Genomic DNA, 21,858 nt, shown 5'->3' with positions numbered 1-21,858 from the left:
GCGGAGAGGTGCGGCACGAGGGTGCAGAGGGGCGTGACTCACTCCGCGGGAATCGGGACAGCTGGCGGTGGGTGTGGAGGGAGCGGAGCCGCGCTCGTCTGTCTTCTCGGGAGGAGCTGGGACTGTGCCAGACGCCCTCAAGACTGCCTTCGTCCTCAACCCCACAAAACCTAGGCACAGTCGAAAATTTGTTGCCAAATTCTCCGAGTAGGAGCTGAAAAACGTTGTGGAAGGGGGTAGGACTTAAAAGAACAGTGCATCGTGGTCCTTTTCTTCCATTCCGATACAGTACTTAATTTGGCATCATTACAATAGTGTGATTCTACGAATAGATTGACCAATGATGCACACAAGCCATTTTTGATCTAAAGACTTAAAGAGGAGTGTGCATATTCTTCCATTTATTTATACAGATAAAGAATACATCTTGCCATCGTTTAAATGGCTAACTTTCCTAGATGCTGCAAAAGATCTCGGTAACCTGTGCATATTTTCAAATTCTCGATTAAAATCACTTATTTGGATCTGATTATCGCGGTGAAATATGGGACACGACCTAAAGATAATTGTGGATCTCCATCTACACGCTATGCAAACCGTCAGTTAAGTATTATTCCATAAGTCATTGAATTTAGCCGAAAATTGCGACCAACCTTTTTATATTCGTTTACTTATGAAATTGGAATTGAAATATTGAGTTCAGTTCTGTGTTTATAAACACTTGAATAGGATTTTCAATCTTCATCAGTTCCAAGACTATCTTATTCGAAATTCCTAGTGGCATACTTCTCTATGGTTACAGCTAATAAGCTTAATCACTTTTTTTTAACTCAATGAATTTTTTGTGAAACCTTGGCTAAGAGTTTAGTCACAAGACTTGAAAAAGGAGATCCTTTTAGATCAAAGTGCAACTATGTCTTATTTATATTGATTACCTGAAAAATCTCGTTGATACATTACATCACCCTTTAGTTCGAGACGAGAAAGAAGTGGGTGTGGTTTTTCGTGGACCCATTTTTCCCTTGTAAAAAGGGTACGATTCCGGTTGTGAGTTTTTGGGCCATAATTCAAACCTCGAAAGGCTCACGAGTGCGTAATTTGTTTCGCTGCGTGTTGACCATTACTCTTTCATTGGGTACTCGAACTAATTGGAGATGCCGATTTCTCGACCATCATCTGACCGTAAATACGCCGTTGCTACCGCTGTCGTTTTTTGATTCACGTAAAGGACGGAGGAAAGCATTTTTGATAATTCCAGGCTCTTATCTGGAATCTTGACCAATCATATATAGGTCACCGTGAACCTCATCGTCTAACTTTTGCGTAGAATCCTCGCGCAACCACAACTTTTTGTAGTCCCTCGTCCAAGACATTCCATGATACTCCATCCACTTCGTGTGGATGCTGAAGAGGGTTCACTGTTAGGGTGCCGTGGATTTCTGTAACTTCCGTTGACCTACATTGGATCAGTAAAGCTGTTTGCCATGGTTACGTAGTAATTTGTACGTGCTGCTGGCTTAGACGTGGTCCCCCTCAGCTGGGACGCCAAAAACGCGTATTGTGAGAAGTTTAACGTCAAAGGATTTACGGTCTTCGCGATTTTTTTCTAATATTTCTCCGGTCTTGCATAACTTTTTCCTGAATACGCGCGATCAACATCGCACATATGGTCACGTAAACGCAAAATTCTCGTTCGGTGGGCGAATTGGAGGGCGCGATAGTATCTCCAACCTCGTTAGTAGTTTATCTCCTGAGGTTTGTGCTCCCAAATTGGAATTGCATCGGTTAGACACGCGGGAAAATTCTTCCAGAAAGGGTTCATCGTAGTCACTGAGAAAGAGCTGAACGGAAAAAACGGTCCCGCGGCATCGCCCTCCTGACTGTACGGCGGGTGGGAGATGCCCATCGGTCCTTCAACCGCAATAAAACAACAACAATAATTTTGGCTCCACGCTGCTGGTTGTGTTGGTGCGCTGGGGGCGGTGCAGGCGGACGGCGGGGCGGAGAGGCGGCGGTAACGGCGGCGGCGGCGGCTCCCAGCAGCGGGCCGCACCACCTGCAACCACACCAGCAGCAGCCGCCGGGGCGCGGCACCGCCCTGACCGCTCCCGGAGCCACGCATCAGTCGAGGTCGCAGCAGCGAGGGCCAGCCACGAGGCGCCGGAGGCGGGTGCCGGAGGAAGAGGGGAACGGAAGGCCGGGGTCCGGAGGAGGATGGTTGTCGTCTGCCATGGGGATAATCATCGGTTCCTGCGTGCCGTCGGAAGAGAGCCACCCTCACCACCACCAGTACGGTCTGCAGCCCGGCAGCGTAGCCACGCCGCCATCCGCCAGCTACGGCGAGGAGGACGGGGAGGCGGAGGAGGAGGAGGAAGAGGGCGTGATCGGGGGCGGTGGAGGTGGCGGTGTCGGAGTCGGTGTGGTCACAGGCCGGGGTATGGGTGGGTTCCTGAGCACCCCGGTGGGGGCCACGGGGCGGGAGGGTCTGGTGCTGGCCCCACCGCCCCCGTCGCCACCCGGTGCGCCCTTCACCTCCCACTTGCAGCACCCACACCATCCCCAAACCCACCACCAGTATATGCACCACCACCACCACCATCACCACCACCACCACGGCCACCAGATCCACCACCAGCACCACCGAAACGCTCACGTGCACCCGCAGACCCATCCCGCCTCTGCCGCTGCCAACAACGCATCCTCCGCCGCCGCCAACGCCAACCTGCCGCACCTCGTATTGCCCGGCTTAGTGCAGGTGACGACCGTCGCCGCGCCCGGCGCCACCGTCGCTGTCCCCGCGCCCAGATTCCGAAGGGTCCTCTATGGTGAGCGCTGATGACTTTGTTGTGCAGGAGAGGAGGAGACGAGGGGATGGAAGGAATTATGGACGTCCTCACAACAGTCGTTCAATCGATTTTTGTCTCTCTAGTAATAATAATAATTCGAGATTGCTTTCTTCCAAGCATTCTCGCCCATTTCTAAACTGCATAGTGTTTACACTGTAGCCGGAGTCATTTCTGTTTAAAGTTTTAGGTGTAGCGTTGACTTGGAGAGTGGACAGAAAAGCCGAAGTTGCTGATTACGTTGTACTGCTGAGAGAATATTTAAGGCTGTCATGAATTATAATTTGTTTTGTTGTAGATCGAGTCGTTCGATGGTTTTACGTAAATGAATCTAGTAATATTTGTTATTTAAATGGTTTTGTCGAATTAGAGGTATTTTGATCACTCTCCCATGTTGAAAACTTCCTGAACGTGACTCCGGTGGCAGTGTAACCTCCGCGACTTTATTTTTTACACCAACATGTATTTTTTACACTAGAACTTGGTCGACAATTTGTAGGCCTTATTGTTACCTACAATCTGATTGACCAGTTTAAGTTTCGGATTTATACTTTAATAAATTTATGCTTTAAATTTATTGCAGTCACGTGTTGGTTGGTGACATTAGTCTATAACTCTTTAACTCTGTACCTGTCGTGGCTTTTTTAATGCGAGAACTTCGCTGTCTAACGTAGCGGAAAGAAAAAACTGCGGCAGGACTTTTATTGCAGTAAATGGACAGCACCTAAATTCTCAAGTGACTCTCTCGACCGTCGAATGCGTTTTTTGCCATCCACGGTTTAGTGGATGTGTTTATTTTTCTCTTATCTACCCAAGAGATACGATGTACGACTCTAGTGGACACAAGAGTTTGATAGCATCTTTCTAGTCTATCGTATATATTATTTGCGCCAGCATTGTAAGTTATCACAGATTCTCTAGCAAGTTAATTCTTCCTGCAAAGTATTACTTCTTATTGAATATCGAGCATTTCACGGCCTGCTTATTCTATGACATTGCAGGGTCGCTTTATGCTGGGTATAGTATGGGTTTAATTCTTTATGCAGCTGAAGTACTCACGATATTATGCTGGAATTGTGTCGTATAGAATGTTCTACTTATATAATTTGTGTCTTCAAAAAGCGATGTCTAAGTTGCGTCATATGTTACATTGTGTCATATGGCATGATGACGATGTTTCTATTGTAAAAATAATGAAACAGAAAACAATCTGGAATTAATTTACTCCAGGTTGTATAGTATATTTGCGAATGTAGTTCTAAAAGCTAATCGAAAATAATTGACGAAGCCAACCAATTATTTGGTAAGTCACCGTGTAGTAATTTTAATTATTGTAATTATTTGATTTCTGGTCAATGAATCTTTTCGTGGCATTTTCTTCTAAGCATTTACGCAGCTTTGTGTTCGATTATAATAATTCTTGTATATAGTATGTTTTGATGATGCAATCGCAGTGTTTTAAGCAGTTAGTGTGCGTGCATTAGTAACATGTGCGGAATACAAAATTTACTATGTCTAAAGCATGCCTTCATTAGCTTTGTGTACATATCTGGCTTCGTTATTAACTTAGTAATAATGTGAAATTCGGCTCTTCTAGTGTTTTCAAGTGTTTTGTCATAAAACTAAAATCCTTATGATAGCCTAGTGTTCTTCAAACCTTGTTAGGTGGAATAATGGAGATCTGCGGAAAGTACCTCTGTTTCTATACTATCGTAGGCACTTTCTTTGCCATGGCGTCTTGATCTCAAGTCGCCCGCCTCGGAGTTAACAAAGCTAATTCGTTTATGGAACTTTTGCGGTACGTCTACCTTTGGAGGAGCAATTTGTTTTTGTCTAGCGCAGCGTGTAGGTTCGGAAAGAATGACTTTGTGTCGTCTCGGCGTTGATTAAATTGTTGATGCAGCGTGGCCGCATCTCCTTCTCCTCGGTAGAGATCACAGCCTCATCAGCTGCGCACACAGCTCCCTCCCCGCCTCGGCTACAGCGATCGATTCAACCCTTTTAAAGGAAAGATATGCTTCGGCCGTTGGAGCATCACATCATGAAAATCGCTCGTTTTTAACCTGCATCCGCAGCGAGGGTACTTCCTGTTGCGACCTCCCTCTGTTGTCACGCGGAAATCGGTATGGTGTGGAGGCTAGAGTGTTGGCTTCCCACTCCGTGGGTACTGGTTCAGATCCCGGCGGGGCAGCCCGATTTCGACGAAATTGCAACACTTCTTCCCACTACGGGAAAGTTATTGCTAAGAGTTAACGATGCGCTATCATAAAATCTTTGCTTTCTATTTCCTTCAGTTGGCCCAGACTTCATTCGAAAACGCATCCCGCCTAACTTTTGCTCAAATTTGAAGATTTTTACGAGAGCAGAAAATCATTAAGGTAATAATAGTAGTTGAAGTTCAAAAAATCTATATCATGTTATTAGTAAAGATACTTATTCTACCGATTTCCCATTATTTCACGGAAAGGATTCCGTCATCATTTGTCGGCGGACGGTCGTGAATTATAGCAAAAATAAAGAGAAAATGTTCGTACGAGGTACGTAAATTTAAGCTAAAAATAAATTAGTCACTGAAAATCTCAGTTCAAGAACAGGAAGTTTTGAGAAACTATCTGATTCATGGACTTCTTAATATTAATGATATTAATTAATGATATTTCTGTCTTTCATTAGTTACCCTAGTATTTCAAATGTAAGTATATAGCGAAATTGTAAGGAACCATGGACACGGAAAAAAGATAAAGCATTTATAAACATATTTAAGTAAAAATAATGTAAAGAAAAAATATATAGAAGGAGCATAACGTTTTAATAACACTCACCTTGAAGCGCTACAACTAACAGTAAACACTCATAGATCACATCGTATATAATTCTGTTTCTTCAGGCTGTTAATACGAATAGATATTTGTGATTTATTTACGCCTAAAATCACATTAGATGTTCAACAGATTGGCTTAATGAGGGCTGTAAAAAGTAGGCTTAGTGCCTAACTTTCCCGAATAACCAACTGAAAAACATTACACAATAAATGTTACGCATTCTCTTAAGAATATCAAATTAAAAAGCAATAATTCGTTCTGAGAAGTATCAATTTCGCCTTTTAATTAATCTAGAAGAGGTTCCACTTCCATCCTATTTAGAATATTATAACTATGTTAGGTTAAATTAAAAACAAGAACTTTGTGCTTTCACATTAATATTTATTCACGACCATCCTGATGATGACGTCTAACGTTGAAACCATGGTCGTGAATTAATATTAATGTGAAAGCACAAAGTTCTTCTTTTTTATTTAATTATGAATCGCTTTCACCAAGTTACGCCTCAAACAATCAATTTTACCATGTTAGGTAAAATGTATTTTTTTATTTCTGCATGCTAAAAGTGCTACAAACCTTCAAAACAATTTATGTCATTCATAGAATATCCAAAGCAAAGCTCTTCAGGTTTCCCCAAAGTCAACAGATTTAAAATAGTAGGCTTGACGCCTAACTTCCAACTAACTACCTGAAAACGACCTTACAAAAAATAATACATATTCTTTTCAGAATATCAAAATAAAAAGCAACAATTTGATCTAAGATGTTCCAATTTCACTTAATCGATAATCGAGAAGATCCTACATCCTTTTTAGAATATTTTTATTATCTAAGTTAATTTGTATTTTTGTATGCTAAAAGTGCAAAATATCTTCAAGCAATTTTTACGTCATCCTATATGGATATCCAAAGCAAAGCTGTTTTGGTAGCAGTCAATTTTCGACGCCAACAGCCCGAGTGGGACTCACATATCAATCGATTCACTTCTATTTACACCAGCTGGCTTTTATTTCTTTCCCCAAAGTGGGAGACCGGGGGAGGAAGAAAGTGGATTACGAGGGAGTTGGGCTGGAAAAGCAGACGCGAAGCCGTAGACATAGAGCCCGAGTTCTCGGTCCCATATCGCCGTATGCCACACTCATCACTCAACGAACAGACTCACAAACAGCTATCGGTAGCCAGCAAGATGGTCTTGCTCACACGAAAGGAGCCTTTAAGGACGTTCAATCGAAGAATAACGGATTCTTGAAAAATTCTAAACATTCTCCTCCATGCATGCATATCTCGTTCAGTAACGAAGTGAAATGGGCTTTTCATTCTCATTAAAAATAGGTTTTTCATTCTTATTTTAATAGGATTTTCATTTCATATTGTTCAGGAAAGGATTAATAAAACAGCTAACAGCTAGGTAGCCAGTAAGATGGTCTTGCTCAAACGTAAGGAACGTATATGGAGATTAAATCTAACAGTGTTGGTAAGTAATCGAGTAAAAGTAATCGGATACTTGTAACGAGTACTTTTGCTGTAACTTGTACTTGTAATGATTAAATTTTACGAAATGTAATTTTTACCTGTAATATACTCCTTATGGTGAAAGAGCAATTGTTACTTGCTCGTAATTCTAATCCACCATTCTGTTTAGCCTTTTTATGATGGGTTCAAAATATGACTAAAAAAATTGCTAAAATCGCAATGCAATTGACATTGCATTTCTTTGACTCCATAATTCCACATTTTTACTGCACTATTCGACAGTTGCCAAATGGTCTTTAATTAGTGGGCAATCTTACAAAAAGTAAATATACGTGTAATTGTACTGACTACTTTTTAAAATCAGCTATTTGTACTTGTAATTGATTAATCTTTTACAAAGTAACAAACTATAAATGAGACAGGTTACTTTATCTCAGTAATTTTACCATCACTACAAACAAAGAATGATGGAAACGTCAGTTTCATGAAAATTTCGAAATATACTCCTCTATTATACATATTTCGTTCATTAACAATATAAAATGGGCTTTCCATTCCATATTGTATTAATGTGGATTTATAAAATTTGATGTCTTAAAAAGCTCCTACAGTGATGCTGATCTTTGCATAGGAAAATCACGATTAAAATTAGATCATACATTTAGCTGAAAAAAGCTACTTCCTTCGGCAGTTTCTACTCAATCGACCTGCACTGTATGTAATTAGCAGTGACTTTTTAGTTGCTCTTTTCCGACTCATCCTTTCACAATCAAAAAAATACGCCTTCTCGTGCAACGAAAAGCATTATCAACAGGTGAAAAGCTGCGACATGGGAAGTAGATTCAGCCCCTCGTATTTAATTCTTTATATTTTTTATAAATATATTTCTTGGCTTTCTGGTGGAATCTCTCCTATCATCCTGCCCACTAAAACCCTTACTCTGGATTCGATCGCATTCATTTAGTAATGCAATGACTTCTATACACTATCTTTATCCTCCCATCATTCTTACTCCCGAATAACATTCTTGATGCTTCAATTTCCCTTGAAAAACGAAAATTCAATACTTCAGTCCATAAAATTGACTGAGACAGGGAAGATGTAGCGTAAAGAATGCATATTGGGTGAAGATAACGAGATAGCACTTTTTCCACAAGTTTTACTTTGGTAGTACGCTTTTCAACCGCTAGGTCATCATATTCGTCTGTGTATGTGCCCGATGTTGACCTTCCGGTTGAAATGCGTATAACCAAACTAAAACCTGTGGTAAAAGTTCTACATCTTGGTTTCTTTGACCACTTCAGTCCATATTAAACCTGCCAATACACTGCAATACTTGCACTGCACGACCTGTCATCCTTCATACACTGAACATGCCCTTTCTAAATTTCTTTCTTTGCGAGGCCACAGGATCTGAAACAATTCTGAATCCGTGGAAATATTTCTTAAAAACATATATCAATCTCTTCTTCCTCGAGGATATCCTTGCCACCTACAAGAGAAAATTACTTACAAATCCTAAAGACCCTAAAATTACCCTAACAATAATCTCACGGACGTCTGACTTTGCATCTCCCACTTCCTTGTCATGCAGCCATTGAAAAGAAATATTAAAAGCCTCTTTCCCCTTCACTCTAACAATCTTATTACGGGAAACTTATTCCCTCATTGCCCATCCTTAGTCTTTCAATGGGCACCATATCGCTCTTCTTTCTTAAAACCAACAAATCGCTCTCAGGCCTGATTCACAACCCCAACCAAAACTTTACCGATCATGTCGAAAAACCTGTACGATTCTCATAATCCAATCACATCGAAAAACATGTCTCTCGATTCCGCTCCCTTTCACTATATACCCCACCTGTATTAATAAATAATGTAATCTACATCCTTTCATGAAAGTTTGGCCCCGCCTTTTACCTAGGTTCACTCAACCTCTGGATGAACAACCATCGCGCCTCGTGCAATCTTTCCTACCAAATGAGACTTTTCAAATTTCGAAAGTCAACTTTTTGTGGAGAGATGTCGTGGAACAACATAACTAATGATCGACGTAGATATCACATTGCCCACAGTTTTATTATCAGAGTACTACACGTGTTTCAATTGTTATACATTCATCACCAGGTTCTAACAGAAACTAACAAAAAGTTCCATTTCGGACAGATGAAAATATCTTCAAAAATTGGGGGGTAAAAGATCAGAAGGAAGAATGTGGTGGGTGAGGAAAGAGAGAAACGGGGCGGGTGAAATGGGGGGGTAATGGGGGAGTTTAGGAAGAGACGCAGAAAAACAAAAGAAGAGGCATGCTGACTTCTGAAAGTGTTCTTATCCATGACAATGCCCGTAATCTCAGCGCTGATGCAGCCTAACCGCTCCTTGAGCAATTGACATTTTCGATCACCCGCCGTGCATTGCCGACCTAGTGCCGTGTGACTTCCATATTTACGCTGAAATGAAGATGTGGCTGGGAGGGAAGCGTTTTCAAACGGACGATGACCTTCAGAACAAAGGCAAAAGTCATTGGAAGTCATTGGCGGCAACATCCTATGAAGAAGGTATAGCCAAGCTTGTCCATAGGCAGGACCAATTCCTCAATCGCTGAGGCGATTATGTCGAAAGAACATCACAATTGTACTCAATATTTAGCTATGAAATAATTTTTAATTAATCACTTCGTCTTCTGTTCATGACACATCGGAAGTTGAAAAATAACGGCCCTCGTATTCATATGTTTTGTATATTTTTGCAATTACAAAGAAAGTACTCTATGATACACCTTCCTTTCTATTTAAAACCCACTTACACCGTTTCCTTAACATACTTATTCTCTGATTGCGTGTAAGTGCGAAATTTTTGCACGGGTTAATAAAAGGATGCAAAAAAACGGGTAAAATAAGAGACTCCTAGAGTAGTGGAGTAGGCGCACCCTTTTCCTGACTTGGTGCTGCCCCCTTTAAAGCTGGCATGAAGGATGAGGAGATTCCCGTCTCGGGAACCAGAAACGTGCGGGTCGAGGCGCCCGGAATATTTCGGCGCATCGAAGCCGTTCCCTTGCCTCGCGGAATTCCCCGTCCGTCTCGTCACGTTCATCGCAGTCATCTCGTTTATTCCACTCTCGCCGAAAGCTGATAAAATAAAAGGGATCGCTCCGTTGCCTGTGGTCGTAAAACACGCCTTGTACGTAAAAAAATATCTCTTTCCCGCTTCGATGGTGTAATTTTGCACCCAATTTTGCATCACGCATGTTTTCTTATTGGCCCTCATCGTTCACCATTGTGCCGCCGAATTTTGTGTTCGAAGGAGGAATAGCTTCGCAAGGCCCATCCACATTTTCTATTGCCTTAACCATGCACGCATATCACTTTTTCATCCCTTTTCCTCTCCATGCATTTCTTTCTCATGCATACTTAAGTCTCCTACGCCTGGAGACAAGTACCATCCTCCTTTATCACTGTCCGATTGGGCTGATAATATTTCTGTTGTACGCATGAACTTTGAGCTATAAAATGGAGGTATTTCTGTAAATAAAGACTGGGCGATGATAATTACGGAGATAAATAAGGTGGAGGGCTGAGAGTTGAGGTTATTTACGCCATTAGGGAAGGGTAGGTAAGGAAGGTTGGAGAGAAACCCGGCGTTGGTATTAGCCTACTCTTAACGGAAGGCGGCCTAGGTGACCACGGCTTAACGTCCCACCCGACGGACGGATTTATATTAAAATATCATCCTAATTTCATTCAAGCAAGGATCGGGTAGAGCATGAAAATTCCTTGCAACCGCCGGGATTTGAACCCCAGTCCAGGGGGAGGGAAGCCAACACTCTAGCAACCACACCTACCCGATTCCTGGGTTTAGTAAGGAAGGGTATATTTCAGCTGGAAATTCAAGCAAGAAATGAGAGAATATTCTATTCCATTCTAAGAAATGAGAGGATTCTATTCTATCGAGGATAATAATATGGAGCGAATGTTGTAGATTCCGCAATTTTAAAGGCCATTGAAGGACTGTCTCATACCTGTTCCCCATTCAGTCGGTTCTCGATCCGTGTCACCACGCTTAAGTCCGTTCAATAGACAACCGTTCTTCATCCTTTGAGTCAACTGGTCGAGGTGAACGAGGGATTTCGCCGTCCCCAATGCTAATATCGCATTCTGTGACGAGGGAGATCAAAGGGTTGTGAAGGGAGCTCTTATCGAGCTACACTGCGATCGACGCCAGGGATCAAGCCTGGATCAGAACAACTAGTGAGGGTTATGAATGGACCCGTTCCGCGGAACATGAAAAGCATATTCCAGTCATAAGCTCAAGCTTGGAATTCTAGACTATCACCAAGATATGTCGCATTTGCAAGCCTATGTACACCGGCTGGTCCCCGAGATGTCTAGCTTAGTAAAAACTGTACACTATATTTTGAATGTTTCTCACGTTTCATTCATTTCGGGAGAAACACCTTGCCAGTGAACATTAGAATCGACCGTTAACTTACCGAGAAAGTTCTTCTTGTCCCTTTAATTGTAATTCACATTCTTACCTGCATATATTCATCTTCTGATAATTATGCGAACCGATGGAATGTTTTGCAGGTCATATTGAAAAATTAGTGGAAAGCACCGATATGGATAGGCTAATTTGAATTTATCCCATATCAATTGTATGTGTTTCAAATATTGGTCATTTTCAACGTAAAAATCACTTTGCTGCTTTGAGATACATGAGGTTTGTGAATGCTGTTGAGTAAAATCAGTCGTAATTTGTTTTGATATATCCATTTATATCTACTCTCTGATGTAAGAGGTATTTATTTTATGTGCTAGAAACTCTAGATTTTCACTTCCACCAATTCTTAAGAAAAAGCAATGTTCAATCGATCAACAAATGAAAGTCGTTCTTTTATTTTGGCGATTCCGCTCATTTTTCTGAATTAACAACCGCATTTATTAAATAACAAAGGTTTTCCTTGGTATGGTTCCTTATCTTTCCTCTCCCTGCTCTTGTCTAAAGTAATTATCAAATGGACGGAATAAGAACATAAAGTGACAGCTGTGTTGGTGGCAGCAACGGCAATTATGTGTAAACTCGCACATCTGCGCCAAGGGTTTCAATTATTTCGTAGAATCGGAGTTGAAGGAGCATTGGAAACCCGACATCCTTCCACGGGTAAGCGTTGGAGTTTAATTTAGCTTGCTTCTCTTAATGTATTCTTGCGTTCATGGAAATGTATTCTAAATATGGCAAAACGTGTTATGAGGGTGTCCTACGGCTTGTGTTTACAGGTGCTGCTCGTACGTTGGGCGTCATCGGCCGCTATCACAGAGAATGTTTATTTCACATGTCACTAGAAGTTACGTTGACGACGCCTTGAGGTCTTAGCTCTACAGGAGCTTCTAGCGCTGACACATCATGGAGACCAGCGGTTGGGAGCTTTATAAGTAGGCCGTCTAGTTCTATTTGCCTTTTCAAAAGATTTGGGTTATTCGTAATCTCAGAACATAAATTGTTATGCAATGGATTGGAGCTGTTTCACTATATATAATTTTGCATAAACATCATAAAAGCAACTACGTAAAATAGAATGCGTTTTTACAAACATTTACCGAGTTGTCTTTTCAATGTCCACAGTGTAAACTCATAAAATACGTGCCTAATAAGTATCTTATTTTACTACTCTTCGATAATATGGTTGGACCACAATAGTCCTTTTCTTTCCCCGCTGACCACAGTTACAAGTTTTGATTATCCTACACCTTCACAAAGATTTGGACAGTCCAATATGTGCTACAATTTAATTCATGTAGAATTGCGTCATAATTCTTCGTTTAGTATTTTAACTTGTGATCAAATTTAAACAAATAACTTTTTATTCTTAGCGTATAACGTGAACCACAACCCTTTATATCGAATATTTTTTTTTTAATTGCACTTTATCATAATCATGAACGTGTTGTACTCTTCAGTATCATTTCCTCTGAAATTACGTTGCTAGGTGGATCATTGAAGTTTTGTTCTGTCGCTTGTGCAGCATGTGTAATGTACCTATCCCAAATGTAGGTTCCTTAACTGCAACGTTGACGGATTTCCCGGAATCGAAAGATCTCGAGTCAACCTGGCCCGCTTCTTTTCTCGTCGGTTCGTTCCTTCTGTTTTAATTCGATTCCAACAATGGTTGTTAATTAATTCCCCCGAGTCTGTGGGTGCGCTGTTTTTATTATCCATGGCGGAATTCCGCATGTCGGAATCGATATATGTGACCCCCACGGGAGCTACTAGCTCGTAGGAGAAGTGCCGGAGAAGCATTTGCTCCCGTGCGATCGCATATTTTGTGTCGAGTCGCAAGTCGTGGCTTTGCCGCAGCCGTTGCCTTGCAAATTAAAAATGGATCAAGGAAGGGAGAGGGAGGGAATGATAGTCGCTTTTACCCTACTTGCCTCAGAGTTGGTGTAAAGCGATTACTTCAGCGATGGTATTACGCGAAACATTGGGGCATCATGACATATATATTGCGCTTAGTATATTAATATGCTGTGAAAATTATATTGCTGCTTAAAACTTCGGCACTTTGCCGCGCAAGGTGGTATTAATATGTTCCGGATGTCTTTATTTACGAGCGTATTGTCCCTTGAGTATGTAAACTACAAGTTAATAATAAATGTGCTATGCCATTTTATGTTTAAGTGTAAGCATCTCTTGAAATTTTATATCGGCTATATTGATATCGGAACCGTATTATGGCGGTAGATTATAGAATGGATTACAAAATTAAAGTTAGGCTGGTTTTCAAGTTTAATTCAGCTTAAATTTTAAAGACGGCCTCTGATTGGAGAGAAATAGAAGATTACCGTGCCTAAACCATGCATTAATTTAGTTACAATAGAATTTTTGTGTGTTTTTGTTATAAAACTAGCTTCTAAATCAGGCATTACGCAGGAACTGCGACTAAAGAAAAGAAAAGACAATATGTTGAAGTATAATTTTGATTCCGAAATCCCTGAAATTGATGGGTGAGTTGCTCATCGAAACGTTGGAAGGAGACATGGCGGACCTGACCCGGTGCGTAACACGAGAAATCTTTACTTCAATATGTTGAAATTGCCTACATGGTTCAGAATCTTGCTCAGGGTTTTTATGCCATTTCGTCTCAAATAAAGATTTAATATGCCTTCAGTAAGGAAGCTGATTTTCACGCATAGTTGTAGTAGCGGAACGATTAAAAAAAATACTTCTTTCCAACATATCACATAAAATACACTTTGCAAGAAAGTAGTCTTGTTCTCCTTCACATTATTTATTCCAAGCACAAACAGTATCATCGTCACTCTATTAAAATTGGTCTTGATAAAAATTAAGAGATGATTTTCTGATATAATTTGTCTTTGTTATGCCACTAGTTGCAGCAAAAATTAGCCATTATGATAGGCAGGTTTGAATGTTAATGCCATTGTTTGAATTAAAAATTAGCCCTCGGGAAAGATAGCCGGCTAAAAACGTGTGCTTTTTACTAATCGTGGTCACAGCATATGTATGTTTGTGGGGATACTAATTTTGTGTGCAGAAAGTATGAAGAAATAAATAAATAAGTAAATTTCAAAAGCCTAAAACGTTGCATGGAAGGGAGGAGAAGATTGTAATGATTAAATAAATGAGAACTAGTATATTCTTCGGTGGAGGTGGAAATGGGCTTTCCGGAAAGCTGCCAACTGTCCTTATTGGAATAATATATCATTTTGTAATTATTCTCTCACTTTATTTCAAACTCATTTGGTTTAAACATTACATCATTATAAATGACCTAAAATAATAATGGCGACTTCTTATTCCAAATTTTTCATCTATATATTTTTACTGTAGTCGTTCCTTGATTCTTATACGTATATATTAATTCGGTCAGTTCGCAATTTACCTCTGAAAACGGTAGAAACTGTAGATGAGAATCGCTTTCTTCTTGGAATTATTACCACCATGCTTAGGACTAGAACCCAAGCCTTAGGGAAAGGAAGCCGGTTTCCCAGCGCAAAACGCTAACCTGATCGCGTCGTTACCACTTATCGTGCGATGCATCGATTAATTTGTCTCCCAAACCCCCCCCCCCTTCTGCTCCTCCCTCATCATTGTGGAATGAGACGAGTACCCAGGCGGTGATGGTACTCGGCGAAAGCAGCGGGACTGTCCGTTTTATCACAATTGCGGCGATAAATCGATAGCTCCGCTTCCACACGCCCGTTGATGACGCACGTTATGCAAAAATGCACTGATAAAAAATCCCTTAATCCACTCGGTTACCTCGAACGATCCACGTGATGTATTGTGATGGAATATACCCCCACCGCCGCCCGAACGAATTATTTCAAATTTCTGCTCCACATATTCGTCCTTGAAGCTTGGGTAAAGGATTTCTTATTTTTTTTAAGTGATTGTTTCGTTAGCTAATGAATCTTTGACGATTATCCCGTATAATTTTTTTTTACCTTCCGTTAGAAATTATTGTTTTAGCGTCGGTACGGAGCTCTCAGCATATACATCTCCGTTTTGTTGCTATGTAAACAGACAAGAAGCTTTTAATACCGTCGGATACAAATAGAAATTCAGATGAGCAGCTTTTCCTTTCTTTCAATTTCTTCTGATTTGGGTATGATCCACTTTGATCTCAGGTTAATATTGGTAAAAAATACCGCATTCGCCTCTGTACCTGTTTGATGAATGTGCGTGTTAATGAATATATAAATGATCTCTTATTGTTCTGAAATTCTTTATGATTAATTTTTTATCTATTCCTATATTCTATACTTTATGGTATATATATGCTGGTTATGTCTAGCCATTCCATTATTTTATCGGTGAGTACTCTTATTTTTATGCTCGGAAACAAATGTCTTTGCCTTGTGGTAGGCTTTATCGGTAAAATTTTAATTATCCAACGTTGTGGTTGAGGTTTATCTCAAATCCCTAATGAAGTGTTAAAAGAATTACCTTAGGCATTTTCTTTAATACCACATAGAAATGGTTATTGAATTGCTCCGTAAGTACCTCAGTGTATGTAAATCCTGGAATTTGCAAGAAAAAAATCATTATGTGTTACTACTTGCTTCCTATCTTTATACATCGGCTTAATATTCTTCATCGATTTCTTTTGAATCCCCTTTATGTTAGACATGCTTCCGTCATGCACAATTTGCTGTGAATTTTAAGAGTTAATATAAGACATAAGAGGATAAGGCGTAAAGATATCCGTGCTGGCAATTTCCTATAATCAGATGATTGGCTGGGAGGTGACCGTGGTCAAGGTCTTTTTTAATCATCAAATTCTCCCCATGTGTAAAGTAAATGAAATCTTTTTCGGCCTTCATGCGTGCCTCCAAGATTAAAGTAATGGAAGGAATGACCGAAAGCATGCCGATAACTACCCCGTGACATTCAGTTTTATGATATTGTCTTGGACACATTAACCTTGACCTCTTACGGTTTCTATGCGATGCATGTATTAGGCACCTCCGGTGATATATCTTGGCGTGATTTCTTTATAAACTGTGCGGCAAAATGAAACTGGGAAACCTATGAGAAATTTAAGGCAATAGTGAGAAAGAGGGTTTGGCGTTAGTCAAAGTTGTGTCCATCACATCTTATTTACTGAATATCTGTTCAAGAGGGAATTCTTATGCCACTTAAATTCAGTGATTTTAGTCACTTTTTCTCCCTCAGCCTATCCTTCATTTATAAGGGTTTTGACCATTTTCAATTTTAATTTCTACCTATTGCAACAATGCATTTAACTTGAGATTGCTCTTTTGCTAAAATGTTTTTTTGGACCGTGTTCAGAATGCATCGACCAAAACTTGTAAAATCAAAATGATCAATAATTTCTTAAAAGAAGTAGATTAGTAAAAAACTGCTAGTATTGCTGGTACTTTTCCGCTGATTTCAAAAGAAAATAGTCATCACTCCGTATCACTAATGTGTTAAGCTTGCACGTACTCATTCAATACCTATCTTCTCTTTTTTATAGCCTTTAAAGTATGGAATATTAACGATTTAGATGTATTGATGAAGAGAAACACTTAATTTTATGTCTCCTGGATCTAAAGTCTTGAATTGCGATTAATTGGAGAAGCCGAGGCCATTATTACGTATACATATATAGGGGACATACGTAAGAATGTTTTCAACGCGTAGGAATTTTTTCCCATCATTTTTGTTGGAAATGAAAACTTGGTAATTTCAATTGCATATTTTTATACTATATACATTTATATCTGTGAAATTACGCTTTTCATTTCTATATGGAGATATTTCACGAAGTCATGCCGCTAAATATACATTTTAGGCATTTTTACAACAGTATCGTGAGGACTCATGTCACCAAAGTGTATATTGTATGAAAACATATTTATTAAATAATGCTTTACAGTAAAAATTACCCAATTAGTGATATTAAAAGAAATTCTGTTAATTTTTCTTTATTTTTTGTCACCATTGGATTGGGAGATTCAAAACTAATCACTGCCCCTTTTTGTAATTATTTTTTTATAATACGCCTCAATTTTCTTCGCTGACGTAAGGGAACACTATAATGGTATTCCGTAGCCGTTGCTACTCTATGCTTACTCCTTCGTTTATCGTTTCTATTAACATATACCTGGAGAGGTATCTCCTTACATGCTATTAGTTCATTTCGAAGTGTCCAAAAAAATAGTTTCTCTCTATACATTGATGAGTTGGAAGAGGTTGATATCGTTTTATTTTCAAGCCCACGTGGAAGTTATTTTTGCTCCGTATTCCAATGCGGATAAGCTGTCGGAAATTTTCTACGGAATCGATTCCTCCTCTCAATGTCATTTCAAATATAAGCCTAGTTTTCTTAGGTATTGGAAAAATATATATTGGGATCGATCGATTTTTTACGACCAAATTGAAGCTATCTTTGGGGATTATCTTAGACGTTTTGAATATATTTTCCTTCCAATCACTATTTCAATGCGTTCATTGAAGGATTAGTATTGGTTTTCTTGTATTCATGTTGCGTACGATCGACACTTTTTCTTCTTGAGTCTCACTACTAAACATTTATCTCTTTCTCGTATGTGAAATATATAGCATTTTCCCCATACATTTCATGAGAGTCATTCCGTTTGTTCGTCTCTCTGAAAATTTATTTCTCCCATTCTTAGATAAAAGTTATGACCTTCAAATTCTTTTTTTTCCCTTGCGGAATGTGAGGAAAATAGTATTTCCACCGTGTGACCTTAATATTTTTATCGAGGTTGTTTTAGTGAGTATACTGGAATCAAACGTCCCCTTTCTTATTCCACTGGGTCGTATTTATATCTTTCCTTCTTGACCCTGGACGCCCTGAATGCTGGAAAGCCCTTGATTCTGAACCTGAGCTTCGAATTCACGGTTTTATTAAAAATTTTTTCGCTTCTCACAGAAATGAATGGCTACCGTAAATCTTCCTTTTCCCTCAAAAGAGCCATTCCTCAGTTTATTCCACTTCCCTTCAATATCTCCAGCCTTTTCTTAATTTACTGAATTCACAATCGTTGTTTTATTTGTATTGAGTCCAGTTAATGCGGGCAAATTTATCGGCTTGAGTTACGGACTTGAGGGTCAAATACTATGTAGAAGTTTGCGTTTGCAATTTTGGCCTTATCCCAGCATGAGTGTCTTGAGAAGGTATGTATATAGAAAGCGGCCAACTTGTCATTTAGGGTATATATGGGGTTTATATGGAATTTTTAAATCTAAATAGGAAGGTGTGGTAATGAAATCATTTATACGCCTCTAATGGACTGCAAAGGTGTGAAATAAAAGTAGTTTCTGTTGGGTTATGCGTAATATATTGTATCCCTTTCAATTTACAAAGCCCTGGCAGGAAGCTTTCGAAATAGCTTACTCATTTTTAATTAGTTCTCTCTTCAACAGCTTTAGTTTAAAGTAAACTTTAATTTTTATCTGTTTTATCTGTGGCAATAAATCTGTTTTCTACATGGCTCAATCAAGCCAACTTATCAGTGGATAGGTCCTTTATCGCCTGTCAGACCATAGTCAGAGATAGTTTGCTACATATTTTACCGTATAATTTTATGTTGTTGATGATATGAGTGTTATCCTTATAAAATAAATGGAATGAGTTTTTAGTACGGTAAGAAGATAGGTTCAAGGCAGTTTCATTGCTTATTTTGCCGCTAATAATGTTTGTTGTACACTAACGAATGTACTTTCTTTTGTTGGGTAGCCACATACTTGATTCCATTATAAATTTGAAGAAAAGGCTCGTGATCTATTTTTGGATACGCTGAGTGCCTCATCCGTTAGATATGCCTCTTTTTCAATATCTATCGAGTCTTTATAAACCTAAATATATCTCCGCTAACTCGGCGAAAGCCTCGGTTCTAAATTGAAAAGTCTACGAGGCCAATTAACAATTCTTTCCCTGAAGCCACGGAAGTTGGAGGTAAGGCCAGGGAGGGAGCGAGGCAATGCGTCTGCTCGTTTTGCTTTTATTACTCGACGATTTACGGCCAATTCCCTCTCCACGGGTGTTTTTTGTTACCCACGGTAGGTTCTCTTTCTTTCCGTCTTGCTTCATTTTTTTCAATCGTTAGAATAACAGGATAAAAAAAAGGGTTTGTTTGAATTTACGGTCAGCCGGCATTATTTTCTTTCGTGAAAATTTTATTTCCTTCTTTTCCGCCAGGAACAAGGTTGATGTTTTCTCGCGCCGGTTTAAGTGTTTCGCTTCCGTCCCTTTGAAGGGTGGCCTTGCGAAGGTGAATTGTGACATTACGCTTCCAGATATCTGGAACTTAATTGGGACAGCGCGGCGTGTCTAAACGGGTCGTTCCTCCGAAAGCCATTTGGATGGATTTCCCTGGTGTGTGCCGCTAAACTGGAATATTCATCGTGCTCACTTTACGCAGTCTATTGCGGCACAAGTAATGAAGGGCATCCACTCCTTACTATTGCCCTGGGTCTCAGAAACAGCTGTTTTTATTGTATCATGAAGAAGAAGCACTTCTCATTTCCCACACGAGTTTGGTCCTCCAAACTATTTTGTAGCAGCCATTGGCATCATTTATGTGCATATCTCCACTGCCACCTCCAGCTTCAAAATTGAGCGTCCCAATAGCAATTTTATTAACTAACGTTGTTGAAAAAATTTATTTTGATATAATCTATGTTTCAAGGATCATCTTTGGTACTTGCTTTGCTAAACTATGATTTGAAATCCTAGAGAAAGTAGTACTCTTCCGATGTTAGTGAGGTGTAGCCCTTCGGTTTGGAATTTCAAAAGGTATTCGAAAAGTGGGATGAATATAAAAGCAGCGTAAGGATGAAAAATTGTCCCAATCTGAATAACCGCACCTTACTTCTTAAGCCGCTTTGTTTCAATTTCTCTGATTATTTTCATTTTTTGTCAGCCTCAATCTTGTATTATCATTTTTTGTAGTTTGATTGATAATAGAATTCAAGGGGTTTGCAAAGTGTTTTTAAATGTATCTTCTTGCGAAGGAGTTAAACGTTTGCGTTTCCAAAGCTTATCAGCTAGCATACCATTCCGCATTTCATTGTGACTTTCATGTCTTGACGTGGTGGTGACGAGAAAAAGTATTGTAGGTACGTCTCTTTGGTACATATGTTCAATGGTTGTCGTATTTCATCTTAGCACTTAAAAGAGATAGTAAAACTTTATAAAAGTATTTTAAAAATCAAAGTTCGATGCTTGATAGATGGAGGGCTGTCATGATGTCTTTTAAAGAATGCTGTCAATATTGCACGTATTTAGAAAAAAAAACAAACTTGAAACACAGGAATAAAATATTCACCCTTTTTACCTTGCTTTTTAACCAATTCTATATTCTGTCTACGGTTTTTATACGTTATTTTTATACGTTATCATAACACGAAAAAATGAATAAAACTTTAAGGCTTAAAAATTTAGTCGACCGAAATAATTTCTACCTATATTATTAATTGGTGTAGAGGTTTTTAGAACGGTGACTCTTCTAGTTAAGTGTCCAGCTTGTTACAATTGATGCATGTTAATTTGGCGTTACGTATGATTTATGTTCCCGCCTTTAAAGTTTCAATAATTAAGGCTTCTCTTCAACTCCAATATTTTCCGTATTCTGTACGGATTTTTGCCGTGGAAGGCGAGAGGTCACGACCCTTCCGCGCTGAGTCATATTTTAAACCGTAGAGTGGGTGTAAGTGGATGACTCTTTTTTATTAATCCGCGCCAGCAGACCAATTTGTTCCCTTCCAGCAGTCGTTCTGTCCCGAAAAAAAGTAATAAGTCGATCGGAGAATTCCCCGAGTTGAAGTGAATTAATTCCCGGGCGTCGTCCATTTGGGGATTCGAGTAATTTGGCATCCTCATCTTCCATATCCCTCCCTGCCTTCCCAACATTCCTGATGATTAGATCAGCTCCTCTGCAGCAATGAATAATTTATTAGAAGAGGTGACTGTTCCCCATTTTAACGGTGGCAGATGCGTTCTGTTCTCACCTTCTCATATTCATCGTTTCTGAAATATTTGGATTCACTCCGCCTTCCCATGCCATTTTGGGTCCCTCTTGTTAAGCCAATGGTTCCAACCTAAGAGACTACTCAGTTTACTGTCTGCAAAAGACTACAGTCCTTCCTATAGAAGCTTGAAGATTTGAGCTCACATTTTTATCTTAGCGAAGAGGTTTATATTATATGCACCACGTTTCCACCTTTGT

General features: G+C 39.6%; 1 protein-coding gene across 1 annotated transcript in view; it reads left to right on the top strand.

Moving 5' to 3' along the window:
- The window catches only part of LOC124164377 (MOB kinase activator-like 2), a 238,349-nt gene that overhangs the window by 130,286 nt on the left and 86,205 nt on the right, over positions 1-21,858 (top strand). The window contains exon 2 of the mRNA XM_046541686.1: positions 1,989-2,825. Coding sequence (XP_046397642.1) covers positions 1,989-2,825 — 837 coding nt within the window. The remainder of the gene's footprint in view (positions 1-1,988; positions 2,826-21,858) is intronic.

The sequence above is a fragment of the Ischnura elegans genome, chromosome 8 (assembly GCF_921293095.1).
Source record: "Ischnura elegans chromosome 8, ioIscEleg1.1, whole genome shotgun sequence".
Lineage (NCBI taxonomy): Eukaryota > Metazoa > Arthropoda > Insecta > Odonata > Coenagrionidae > Ischnura > Ischnura elegans.
The sequence above is the reverse complement of the archived record's forward strand: the minus strand, read 5'-3'. Positions and strand labels throughout refer to the sequence as shown.